General features: G+C 36.5%; 1 protein-coding gene across 1 annotated transcript; it reads right to left on the reverse strand.

The window, feature by feature from the left end:
• Nucleotides 1–735: 735 nt before the first annotated feature.
• LOC131164851 (glutathione S-transferase T1) lies at nucleotides 736–14,616 on the reverse strand. Its single transcript, XM_058122362.1, has 7 exons — nucleotides 14,325–14,616; nucleotides 14,139–14,212; nucleotides 13,909–13,969; nucleotides 2,925–2,978; nucleotides 2,432–2,511; nucleotides 1,374–1,579; nucleotides 736–1,237 (listed from the first exon to the last, which is right to left on the reverse strand). Exons 1-7 carry the CDS (start codon nucleotides 14,387–14,389, stop codon nucleotides 1,025–1,027), a joined length of 753 nt encoding a protein of 250 aa, XP_057978345.1. The 5' UTR covers nucleotides 14,390–14,616; the 3' UTR covers nucleotides 736–1,024.

Genomic DNA, 14,616 nt, shown 5'->3' on the forward strand with positions numbered 1-14,616 from the left:
GTTAGTATATTCATTTTAAAACAAAAGAAAAAAATTTGGTATTATTTTGCCATCAAAGCATTATTTCAACCTCCGTGATTATCAGAATATTCATTTGCGAAGAGATTCTATGCTCGATATTAATGTTGACATCCTTGTTTACACCTTTTATTAGTATCATACTATGCATGATTGATAAACTTTGCTTTTCTTAGTGATGGTTGTTTGTTAGTGTCGATTGTAAGTCTTTGAAAATAATTTTATTTGTGTGATATTTGTCTAATTTTATAATACTTTATGCAAGATTTTACGAATTTTGTGACCACAACTGTTTTTTTTTTTTTTTCTCTTGGAATATTACTATTGTATATTTATATTAATACTTATAAAATGAAAAAATAAATAAATTTCATGAAGTACATGAAATATGAAAAGGCTATTACTTTCTAGATAACTTTTTAAATCTAGACAATTGTCTCAAAATAGGTTAATATCTTCTGTTCTAAATTTTAATAGTCTACAAAGGAAAAAACTTATGTACCATGCCGTACCTGCCCTCCTTAGTTGATTCGTGTATAATTATAGAAATTCACTTGAAGTGCAAACTTGTGAAATGAATTCTACTTTTACACTTGCTCATAATTTCAGCCAATTGATTAGAACATACCCAATTGATCCACACAATGTACTTGAAGAATTTATTTATATTTCAACAAGAATTAGTTATTGAATTTTGGGATAATTATATTTGTAAAATTTCTTTTTTGGTAAAATATCTTCTTCCATTATTTGTCCTATTTAAGAATGTTTTATCATTATTACAGAGAAGGGGGGGGGGGGGGGTGGGGCGGGGGGAGAATAAACATGGGAATCACATATTCCCAAAAATCAAAGTAGAATTTTGTTCTCAGCAAAGATAGTACAACATGGTACACACCAGGTACACATGGAATTCTTTGTTTGCTCCTTCTACAATGGTGAAATCTATAATGCCAACAGTCGGTGGCTTTAAATCAAAAGCAAGAAGTCCCATTTAAGAAGATTTTCACATCTTCGAAGGCAATGCTTTTTTCTGGCTAGACCCAGTCCCAATATTTTCTCCAGCCAAACGCTGCTTTTGTAGTTTTTCTTTGACCTTGAAGAGGACTGCATGCACTTCATCAAAATGAGGTCTTGTAGCATTTTTTGTGTTCACAATCCATTGCTGAACTTTCTTGTATGGACCTAATATTCTATTCCGATCCTTCTCATCCAAAATCTAAACGCAACAACAGTTTTCATGAGTAGAGGTATCCCTCCTAGGGTTTTTTTTTCCTGGCATCTCTCTCTTTCAAGAAAGGAGTAAGAAAACAACAACAGTAACAGGGAAAAGAAACTGAGTTGGATCCTATTACCTCTAGCTGCATAATTTCACACACTAGGCTGAGATCTGCAATGGACGGTTGAGAGCCACCCAGCAAGAAGCGCCCATCCCCCTTTAGCCAAAAGGATTCAATTTTTGAAAGAGACTTGAACAAAACCTTCTCTGCTTCAGCAGCTGCTTCTAGATTCAAAGGCCGGCCGAGCACAGGCGCTAGTGCAGTATTTTGAACCAATGTTACTGAAAAGATAAGCCTAAATTAAGAAACCATGACCTATAGCTATAGGAAGGGATAGGAAAAGATAAACCTGCACTAATTAAGTACATTTTTCACTTGATAACATTATTATAGATACACCAAGCATTACTAGGCATACATACAACATTGCAACATTTAGTGGCGCCTGTGTACTTTATCATAGGATAGGGAATAGGCATACTCATCACAAATGTGTTTTGTGTGTAATTTTCAATTTGCAACGGTCAACCCAATGCATCTATAGCCCATCAGACCATGACATCCACCATGGTGCCTCCTAAGTCCCAACCTTTTGTGGATAAACTATTTTTTTAACTGAGAAGTGAAAGAGTTAGAGAATGTCATATATGAAACTCAAAGGAGAGGGATTCATGGACCATGGTGATAGGGACACTTCAAGACTGAAGCTACAGAAGCCTCCCTGACGCTATTAAGCCTACATAGGTCAATTGCAAGGGCCAGGGTGCCTCATGAATGCAGAACATTTCTCATCTGTGGAATAGGCCAACTTCACTACCAAGGCAGCTGACAAAAGCTCCAGCCCCTCCCAACTCCACCAAGGCTGCTTACGGAATCTTAGCTTGATGCCTAGAGATGAGGACCTCTAAACCACAACTGACTGGTTTTTCCATTTCATGAAGAATTAAAAGACTAGGATATTGTCTAGCAAGTAAATTGGTCCTGGCTCACCTTCCAAATGATTGAAGAGACTTGTTATCAACCTAAATTTACTTACAAAATAAAGTAGACCAGAGAAAAGAATAGACATATTGGAAGTTACATAGTCATCATTTAATAACTTCAAGCTTCTTTAAAATCCAAATATGAAGCACCTGCACCAAAGCGTAAATTGGAGTGATGCCAATCCAACACAGAGTGGATCTTAGCTCTTCTAAAAAGATCAGCTGGATACCTGAAAGTATGAGGGAAAAATTTTAAGAATAATTAAAATTCTTAGCTCTGTGCACTGGATCTTGCATATATAGATACACACATGTGCAAGTGCAAATTAATCATGATGCAAAATATGGATTTTAGAACCAAATATGTCAATTAAATATCAATGCATAAATGAAAACGCACCATATGCTGAAAAAAAGAATATATATCATTGCAAGCTATTTCACATGGATATCAGAACACTGCATGTTTATACTATATAGTTGTTTGATATATCTAATTCAAAATTCTTATGACAGTTGGACACAGTCCTCTACTTAATTGAAAAATGTTGATGTGACACAGCCTATGTTTCATGGAAATTTTTTTGTAAAATTGGAATGAAGTCAGAAAAACAATAAAGGCATACGAGGAAGCTTAACTTACCAATGATCTGCAACTCCAGGAAATGAGCAAGCAATATAGATGAGGATTGCATGACTGCAAAGGAAAAGAACGAAAGTCTCATGAAAGCCATGAAAGTATTAGAAGCAGGATATATCCAATGCATAGCTAGATAATAAATTAAAAGCAGCAACCAACTCCTAGATTTTTGGAAACTAGGAAAGTGAAAAATCACAAAAGCATAATTTATGATATTTATAGATGAATCCCTGACAAAAGATCCATTTATATTTTATGAGAACGCTAGGGCAATGCTCTAGTTCAAAAGTTGCATGATATGTATGCATGCCAAATACAGTGATGGATGCAACCAAATAGCATAGAATTTCAAATTTTTCTTACATTTTAACCACTGGCATGAACTAAATGATCAATTATGATACGCTTATGAAAACCAAATAGCATGCCAGGAACATAAGATGACAAGCAGCTGAAGTACACCTCCATATTTATGTTTAATTTAAACAAAGATGATGATCTACTGAAGTGAGTTGCTTTTAGAAATGAACAACCCTCATTTGCTCAGAAGTCATTTGTAATCAAATAGCAACCCACATGGAGGATTAAATCAAATGGTTAGTAGATTTACAAATGAATCCATCAATTACATTTGATTAAATCAAAGAGATTGGAGGCTGAGAGCAATGATGAAAACAACATTACGATCCCACAAAAAGGATAGAAAGCAAAGACAAACAGACAAAACAATGTAAATACTATATTATGATGATTTGCTTTGGGTTAAAAAAAAAAAAAAAGGATAAATAGTAGTTTTATTTTGGGAAATGAGGGTCATGCAAATAGTATTTGAAACAGTAGGGTCCTTTGGTTTGGCAAAAGGAAATGATTTTTGGTTGAGATGATTTTTTTTTCTTTGAATTAGTTAGTAGTATGTTTTGGAGCATTTGTAGATGGAACATCTAAAACAATGCGTGCATAAGTGGATTATGACATGCTTTGGGTTTTGTGGATTGAGGAAAAGATTAGAAAGAAGAATAAAAGGGAAAATGAGTTGTGTACAGAAAATCTGCTTAAATTTGTGCAAGTACATTATGTATTATGTATATGGTAGCGTTCTAAATGCATGGCAGCAAGTTCAATGCCTACTGAGCAGCACAAAATTATAATAAAGCAGTGAATGGTACATGGCAACAGAGCAAGGTGCTGGCATTAATCACCTAACTCAAAGACCCTCTCTCCCATAGTCCATAGAGCAAGGCAGCACGTCCAATGCCAGCAGGACTTACGTACTGTCTAACAGTACACCATGTTCTATGACAAACCACTTGAACCCTGGATGTTTGTTCGAACACTGCTGGCCATTTGTCTTTTTAAGCTTCTTTGGGTAAGCTCTGAATTTTGATCTGCTTAGATCCCTAGAGTTCAGCTAAGAAGAGTATTTGGGGCACTAGTTATAGTTGGGCGAATTCCCAACTTGATCTTTTAAGGTCCTTGAGTGCAGGTTAGATGAAATTTTGAGCTTATATGTCACCCTCACTCACTTTCCCTCCCTCTCTTTCTCTCTCTCTCTCAAACACTAAGTGTGATATGGTGCTGGGTACTGAAACCGTAACTGGTTAATTTAATGGCAAATATCGAAGCAACCAACATTTTGGCTTTACATGATATGAGATAAAAACTAGAAAGAAGACAAACCTGCAGGGCTTTTAGCACAGAGATTTAGAAAAAAAAAATACAGAGTATTGTATTTGTGAAAACCATGAGTACCCACAGATGACCTGTCTTGCAGCCTCAGATTATCTTTTTCTACAAGTACTAATGCCAATATGATATGTTCTAGCCTTCTTGGCAAGTCAAGATACAAAACCTAAAGGTCTTCCCATCCCCACTGAGGAAAAGGAGGATTGGGTGCTGACCTTCTTGAGGATAACAATTAAAAAGTAATTAATTATTGTTGATATTAACACAATTTTCTGAATTATGGTTCGTTACTATTATTTTGAATACTAGTTATAAAAGTGTGTCCCCAGGTCACAAGGTTCACCACTTTGCTAGGGTAGGCTGAGGGTAGTCCTAGTGTATGCAGCATTACCCCTGTTTTTATGCAGAGAGGCTGTTTCCTTGAATAATAGTTACGCTATCCAAAAGAAATTGAATATTAGTTAAGGGGTTTTATGAATTAGCATGTCATTTGCCATTTAACATGTAATTTTCTTAGATTTTCTAAGACTTCGTGGCGGGATATTATTTACCATTTGCAATGTGCACCTGTGGCTCACGCTAAGATGATAAATGTCTGGAGATAATAATGTTTGACATCTTTAGTGACATTGATGTTTTTTCTGATGGTATTGTTATGTATTTCAAGCCATTGATGATTTTATGATAGTAAAGCCATGTCTTTCAAATGTAGCACGGCAAGCCAACCAATCATGTACAAACATTGCCAGGTCTCCAATAGTGTAAATCCAAGGCAGTCCAAGAAATGAAGACATAAAAATATGCAAATATATTCACGTGTCAACTAAAGTGATGGCCGCCAACTCCACCTATGCCTAGAGATCCAAACCTTATGACTGTCTCATGTCTTTCTCTTTATGATATTTTAAAAAACATTTATTTTTGTATTCAATCTTTATATGTAGAGAAAAGTTTTATGTATGTGATTCCTACTTTAGACAATGTAATATGTTTATGTTTTTTGTTCAATAAATTTAATTTTTGGTTTACTTCTATTTGTACAAGATAGTTATTACATCTCTTGATTGGCTTTATAGATGCACTTTGGCTTAAACTTTAAAGACACAAATGATAAATAAAGTCATGTGTTTTGCCTTCAGATTCTTTTACTAGTGGCTTTGAATTTCTTTTGCAGTGATTTCTTTCACCACTTATTATCTTAGCAAGAAGTATTCTACTTTTAGTCCTATAGCAGCAGTTTGCTCCAATTTTTCCAGTGATTTTTGTGGCCACTGGTAAAATTCAACCTTGCAACGATAATCAAAACCATTGGTAAATGGGGCAACCTGCAAAGCTTTAGGAGCATTTCTGTTCTTAACAAGCAACTGTATTAGTTACTGCTACATGTTTTAGCAGTGGTTTCTTTGACCTATACTAGTGATTTTGGCCGCTAGTAGATACATAATTTTTTGTCCTTAAATGTGTGTGTGTGTGTATCATGTCATTCAGTTGTAAACAAACTCAGATTTTGCAGTGGAAATTAAACGTAGCAACAATGAAGAACAAATATTGAACACACACACGCAGTATATATGAAAGCAAGAACAACAACGCAAAGAATTACGTGGTTCGGCAATGGCTACATCCATGGGAGCAATCGGCAAAGGCACTATATAAGTGTCAAAGAACACAATACAATACTTTTACAATGATCTTCTTCTTTCTCTCTCTTTGAAAATATACCCAGAATGGTATATTTATAAACACTTCGGAGGTTTCCCTCCAAACCCCCAACTACACTAACGTTCACATTCAAAATTTGAAATCAACCTCACTATCTCGAGCCAAACCGTTGACGGTTTTAGGCAAACTGTCAACGGTTTTGAGATACCGAGAGCAAACCATCTCAGTAACATTCAGACAGCCGTCGACGGTTACTTCGACGGAAAGATACTAAGAGCAGACATTCTGAAATTTCAGCCAAACCGTCGACGGTTTCCCCCAATACTAATTCAACTATGCTTTTCTTCCTTGTGTATGTCCACCACTCAAGAATATAAGCCACCAAACACAACAATCTCCACCTTGGCGAATTTCTGCCCCTTAGGAGAACCCAAAAAAACATAGTCAGCCTGATGCACTACCTTGACCTTAGAACGTTAGGTTGTATCCCTCTCCCCTCTAGCACTTGGAGACATGAAGCAAGTCCAAGGAATGCTTGAACTTATCAGTAGTAACCGGTTTTGTCAAGATGACTGCTGCGTTTTCAGATGAGTGAACCTTATTTAATACAAGTTCACCTGAAGTAATCAATTCCCAGACCCTATGGAACCTTACATCAATATGTTTCATTCTAACATGGTATACTTGATTCTTCGCCAAGTAAATAGCACTCTAACTATCACTATGCAGCACAACTCCACCTTGTTGTATACCCAACTCCTTGACCAAACCGGTAAGCCATAAGGCTTCCTTTGCAGCTTCGGCAATTTCCATACATTCAGATTCAGTTGTAGACAATGCTACCAAGGATTGTACCATAGACCTCCAACATATAAGTCCTCCTACAAGGGTAAAGACATAACTCATTGTAGACCTTCTGTCATCCATATCCCCTACATAATTAGCATCAACAAACCCCAACACTGATGGACTATCATGTTGCTTGCCGAACATGATGCCATAACTAGAAGTACCCCATAAGTATCTGAAAATCCATTTAACGGCTTCCCAATGTTGTCTTCCTGAATTAGAGAGAAACTTACTCACCACACTTACTGCATGTGCTAAGTCTGGTCTTGTACACACCATGGCATACATTAAACTCCCCACGGCGCTAGCATAGGGGACCTTTGACATGTGCCGAATATCATCATCCGTACTTGGACATTCAGCAATAGACAATTTAAAGTGACTCGCTAGAGGTGTACATACCGGTTTAGCATTAATCATGCTAAACCTTTCCAATACCTTCTCCACATAACCGCCCTGAAATAGCCACAACCTCCCTGAAGTTCTATCTCAGCAAATCTCCATCCCAAGTATCTTCTTGGCTGGACCAAGATCCTTCATGTAAAACTTTTTATGCAAAAGATCAATTAACTAATTTACCTCAGTTAAATCCTTCAGATCTATTAACATGTCATCGACATACAACAATAAGAAAATGAGAGAATCATCATCAAACTTCTTCACATACACGCAGCAGTCATACTCACATATTTTGTGGCCTATCCTAATCATATATGAATCAAATTGTTTGTACCATTGCCTCGGAAACTGTTTCAGCCCATAAAGAGACTTCTTCAACTTGCAAACTAAGTGTTCTTGCTCGAGTTCACTGAATCCCTCCGGCTGTACCATATAAATCTATTCCTCAAAGTCACAATGGAAAAATGTTGTCTTCACATCCATTTGTTCCAAATGCATATCAAAATGAGCTACTAATGTCAACACTACCTTGATGGAAGTGTATAGGACCACAGGTGAAAAGATTTCACCATAATCTATTCCCTTTTTCTGTGAGTACCCTTTTACCACGAACCGTGCCTTGAATTTCTCTCTTTCCATTTCTGAAATTGTTTCCTTCTTCCTATATACCCATTTGTAGTCTATCGCCCTCTTCCCATCTAAAAGCTCCACCAACTCCCAACTTTGATTTTTATGCAGTGACTCTATTTCCTCAATCATAGCACCCATCCACCTACTTTTCTCTTGGTTGTGCACTGCCTCTTGAAAAGTAATTGGATCATTGCAACTGGTAATAAAAACATAAGATACTAACTCTTCAAACCCATACCTTGGCGGTGGTCTAATAGTGCGTTTGGATTTTTGTATAGGAATATTGTCAACTTATTGGTTTCCCGAGCTAGAACTCCTCGCAACTAAAGGATCAAGATCATTGTCATTGCCCTGAGTTTCTAACTCCACCTGCACAACATGCTCATCTCTGCTCCAGTTTTCTGGCTCCTGTTTCTCTTCATCATCAACTTGAGTACGCTTCACCATAACTTTCTCATAAAAAACTACATCCCTATTGATCACCACCTTATTTGCCATTGGATCCCATAGCTTGAACCCCTTCACACCCTTTTGATACCCCAAAAAGATGCAACGTCTCGACTTTGTGTCAAGCTTTGATCTCTCCGCACTATACACATGAACATAGGTTGGACAACCAAATACCTTCAATCCGGAATAGTCTACCGCATTTACTGTCCATACCTCTTCTGTCACTTTCCCCTGTAGTGATACCCTTGGCGACGGTTTACCAAGAAACAAGTCATACTAACTGTCTCGGCCCAGAAGTTCTTCGATAGTCCGGTATTAAGTCCGAGACACCGAACTCTTTCAGCTAGAGTTCGTTTCATCCTTTCAGTCACACCATTTTGTTAAGGTGTCCGTGTCCAGTGAACAGTGAACTGTCTCTTAATGCTCTGCTACTCACAAAACTCCATGAACCTAGAATCAGCGTACTTAGTCCCATTGTCTGACCTGAGGCATTTGATTCTCCTTCCAGTCTGGTTTTCCACTTCAATTTTCCACAACTTAAACCTGCCAAACGTATCAGACTTGTGCCACATGAAGTATACCCAAACTTTCCATGAGTAATCGTCAACAAAGCTCACAAAATAAACATGTCCTCCCCGTGATGCCACTCTAACAGGCTCCCAAACATTAGAATGTATGTAATCAAGAATACCTTCCGTTTTGTGAATAGCTGATTTGAATTGCGCTTTATTTTATTTCCCAAGAACACAAAACTTGCAAAAATTCAGCTTACATGTTTTCATACTTTTCAAGAGTTTCCTCTTATAAAGTTCTTTCATACCATGTTCACCCATATGCCCAAGTCGAATATGCCACAAAATGGTTTCATCAAATTCAGAATCTACAACTGCAACTCCACCTACAACAATAGTTCCCTGCAGTGTATAAATATTTCCATCTAACTTTTGTCCTTTCATCACCATCAGATTACCTTTGCCACCATTATAATCTCACTTTAGGACTTGTAAGTGAATCCATTACAATCCAAAGTGTCAAGTAAAATGAGACTCTTCCATAGGTCCGGTATGTGTCTTACATTACTCAAGGTTCTCACAGCACCATCAAACATTTTGATTCTAACACTTCCTATGCCAATGATTTTACAAGAGAAATCATTTTCCATAAGAACTGAACCTAAATTTACCAACCTATAAGTGTTGAACCACTCCTTATTTGGAGTCATATGGTAAGAACATGCCAAGTCTAGGATCCACGAGTCCGTGAGGCAGTCCGACCCCGACGAAACTGAAAGTACATCACCATCACTGCAACCTGTATTTTCTTCTTAAACTACGTTTACTGATTTTGAAGTCCTTTTATGCTTTTTCGCATTTCCTTTCTTCTAATCCGGACACTCCAATTTAATGTGCCCTTTTTTATCGCACTTATAACACCAACTATCCTTTTTCTTCTTGAATTGAGTTTGGGATTTTTGACTCAATCCTTTTCCTTCTCCGTGTGAATTTTCATCGCAGATTTTCATCCTTTGATGAAACCCCAACAACGCACTTGTCACCTCTTTCAAGTTAAGGGTCTTTTTCCCCTATGTAAGAGTGGTAACTAGATTCTCATATGTGTGAGTCGCTAACAAGGAATTTAGTAGCATCAACACCTTATCATCCTCTTCAAATTTCACTTCAACTCGCATTAAATCACTTATGATTTGATTAAATGCGCTGATGTGCTGGTTCAAGTTTGAACCCTCCACCATCTTAAGCCAATAAAGACGCTGCTTAAGAAAAAGTTTGTTTGTAAGGGATTTGCACATGTACCGACTTTCAAGCTTTTTCCAAACAGCCGCAAGAGAATCTTCCCCCATGACGTGATAAAGCATTTCATCGGCCAAACACAATCATATTGTAGCAACAACCTTTGCCTCTAATTCTTTCCAATTAGCCTCATCCATACCTTCCGGTTTAACACCGTACAAGGCCTTCACCATCCCTTACTGCACAAGCAAATCTTTCACTCTTCTCTGCCATAAACCAAAGTTACCGATGCAATCAAATTCAACAACGTCAAATTTTGCAAACGAAGTACCCGATGCCATAACAACAAGTGCTCTAATACCAATTGTTGTGAATAAACTTGGATTTTGCACAACAAAAATTAAACGCAGCAACAATGAAGAACAAATACGGAACACACACGTGCAATATATATGAAAGCAAGAACAACGCAAAGAATTACGTGGTTCGGCAATGCCTACATCCACGGGAGCAATCGACAAAGGTTTCGCTATATAAGTGTCAAAGAACACAATACAATACTTTTACAATGATCTTATTTTTCTCTCTTTGAAAATATACCAAGAATGGTATGTTTATAAACACTTCAGAGGTTTCCCTCCAAACCCCCAACCACACTAACGTTCACATTCAAAATTTGAAATCAACCTCGTTGTCCCGAGCTAAACCGTCCACGGTTTCAGGCAAACCGTTGACAGTTTGAGATACCAAGAGCAAACCATCTCAGCAACATTCAGACAGCCGTCGACGGTTACTTCGACGAAAAGATACCGAGAGCAGACATTCTGAGATTTCAACCGTTGATGGTAAGAGCCAAACCACCAACGGTTTCCCCCAGTGCTGATTCAACTATGCTTTTCTTCCTTGTGTATGAACCACTTAAGAATATGAGCCACCAAACACAACACATTCAATAACTTGATATTGGAGAGCTATCTTTTACTATCTTTTTAGATGTGAATGTGCACGGGAGCCCACCCAGAAATTATGCATTCAATTAATATATTTCCTATAGATGTATTGTGCATGGAAGCCACACCAAATCAAGCCATGGTTAATCTTCCAATTTGTAATTCAATTCATATAATTTGTATCAATTCCACACCAAATCAATTCAAATCTTACTAGTGAATCGAAAAACAACTTAATCATTGCCGAATCTATTAATTCACTGTGTGCATCTAAGGACTCCATCTAAATCCATATATTCAAACAAATTTAGACCTATCACATCCTAATAGGCCCGATAGATTTGAAATCCCAAAAACAGCATTTCTTCTTCTTTTTTTTATTGGTTTTATTTTAACATGATCACTTTTCATTCCTCGTCAACGGCTTTATGCCAATTTTGTGCTAAAAAATGGAGAAATTGAACTTTAGGTTTCATGCAGACTTCACAAAACCATTGTTTACTCTTGGAGGAGGGTAATGTTCTACCACTTAGAAGAAAGAGCAGCAGAACGCTCTTCGGCTAAGGTGGTACTCATATTTCATCATGTTGTCAAGATTCAAAAGTAGGTATTTTTAGTAGTTTGTCCCATCATTACCATTTTTTTAGGTTAATTTTTTTTTTTTCTTTTTAATTAGAGAAACTGCATAAAATATGATTTTTTTTTTTTAATTGTTGATAAACATCAAAGGTTCAGTGTTTTTTTTCCTTGATTCCTTCCCCTAAACAACATAAAGTTCTTTTTTTTTTTTTAACTATTTTGTTTGTTGTTCATATGTCAATATATGCATGTCATTTGGACTTGATTTTTAACATTTGTTCTGAATCTTACAATTGGATTTGATTTGAGATTCAAGATTCCCTGAAATTGGAATTTTGATTCATGATTTAACCTCAATTTGACAAGCATGAATTAAGCAAGGAATTAAAGTAATCATGCAACAAATTTAGAAATATATAAATAAATAAAAATAGTAGAGACCCAATGATTCATATTGGCATTCAAGTCCGTGTGTATACACACACACACACATGTAATTGTAGGTCCAATATAGGTGATAAGTTTAGACCATGAAAGATCACCTTAGCCTTTTCAAATTGGCAAGAAGAAAACTTATGGGGACTGCGATCATTATGTAAAGGCTGCTATAGTCGTTATACGACCACTATATGACTATTACAGCGACAATAATTTTATTTTATACTTTTCACTTCTCACTTTTGTTTTTGACGCTCTTTCATAAATCATTCTCAATATACTACATGGAGATTGGGAGGGGGGGGGGGTTATAATGAGGATGATAATGATACAAATTTACTGTTTTTTTAAAAACTCACAAGAGATGCATTACTAAACAATTTGATAATACTAACTTGTTAAGAAAGTATTTTATTTTGATAATATTAGCAATTTGATATTTATCTATATTTTTCAACTTCAACCTTATTTTCTTTTCTAGTTATCGTATATTTAAATTATTCATATGTCTCATGTGTCCAATAGATTAATCAAGAGTATAATGTATTTTGTTTCATTAATTAATTTATCACACATAAGAATTTATAAAACATAAGAATAATGAAAAAGTATAAATACGCACGCATGTAAATTTTCAGTCAATGGTAGTTTAAAACAAATGTAAATTTCTTCCCTTGCCAAAGAACTTAATTAGTTGAACTAAAGGATCCAAAATACATTAACCCTATGTTTTGAGAGGTCTTGGATTTGGATTTTAAAAATAAAATATATACAAAAAAAAAAAAGGCAGCCCGGTGCAAAAAGCTCCCGCGTATGCAGGGTCTGGGGAAGGGGCCAAAATTGTATTGAAAATTTTTCCAAATCCATCATAATCCAAATCCAAGGTCCAAAATCCGTGCTCCTAAACATAGTATAAAACTCTTTCTAAAAAAGGCTAAAATCTTAAAACATTAAAATACACTAACATGCATAAGGTTGTGCGTGCTTGAAAAAAATTCACGGCCATTGCACCCGCTTCCCTTTATGTAACATCCGCTATTCATACTTCCCACTACATCCATTACTGTCACATGTTATAGTACCCGCTACTGCAGTTTAAAACCATGATCCTAGGAACTTTTTAGATTTAAATTTATGTGCATTGAGTAATATGGTAATTTAATAACTATGATTCCATTATCCCAATTTTATTTCTCACAACAAAATAGGAATGGAATTGACATTCCATTCTAATCTCGATTCCATGCTTCAATCAAGCAATAGAATGGAATGACACATTCCATTCCATTTGACTCTCAACATTTTGATTCAGTGAAAGAAAGCACTGCCACTAAAGATCAGAACATCCTGATGAATTTATGAACATCTAAATGGATCTAAAAATAAGCACGATGAGGACCAAGCTGCCATCATATCTTGGTTCATATCAGATATTAAAGGTGGAACCCGTGACAAAAAATAACACAAAACACATTTGAAGCTTAAGCTAACAATGAGTATTTCAACGCACAGAATACCACCATACTCCAAATTATATTCACAAAAGTAATAGTTCATAGGTGATGATTGAAGAAGTGAATGAAGAAAATTTTAAAGTACCTCTCGAACAGCTTAAATCTCCCATCGAATATCACCGGAAGTTTCCGCATTGGGTTTATGCCTGAAATTACACCACCGCAAACTAATAAATAAATAAATCGGGCAGCTAGAACTTTCGTCCAACATGGACAGTGCATTCTCTGAGATGCATTCGGATTGTTCTTGTTCAATAATTGAAACAACACCTACATGATAATATCTCAAAACCCATTAATCTTACAAAGACGCACTTTCAAACTCAGGAGACAGCTGCTGACCCTTGGCAATATGTACCCTAACCTCCTCAAAATCGATCCCGTTCACCCTTCAAACGAACGAAACAAAATCAAAATCAAAATACAGAACAGCAACCGCGAACAGCAGAACAAAAACGAGAAATGGGTTGAAACCCAGAAACGCTGAAGAAGAAAAATTACTTGCAGAAGAGAAGAACGGCACGACTTGGCTGGGACATCCGATCGGCGTATATTTTCAAAGTCATTTTTCACTTCTCTTTGGTTCTGGGATTCTCCTCTTCTTCGGTTGATAATGATTGAATGAACTCTGCTTCTGTATCTATTCAACTCTGCTTAAGGTCAAGCCAACGCTCAGCCACCGCCGATCCGTCATCGCTTTACGCCCTGGCGGAAATGGCTTTGTTTAATCATGCGAAGACTCGCGCGCGCACCTACGCGCAGCGTTTCCTTTATTAAAGTAGCATTAATTATC

The sequence above is a fragment of the Malania oleifera genome, chromosome 9 (assembly GCF_029873635.1).
Source record: "Malania oleifera isolate guangnan ecotype guangnan chromosome 9, ASM2987363v1, whole genome shotgun sequence".
NCBI lineage: Eukaryota > Viridiplantae > Streptophyta > Magnoliopsida > Santalales > Ximeniaceae > Malania > Malania oleifera.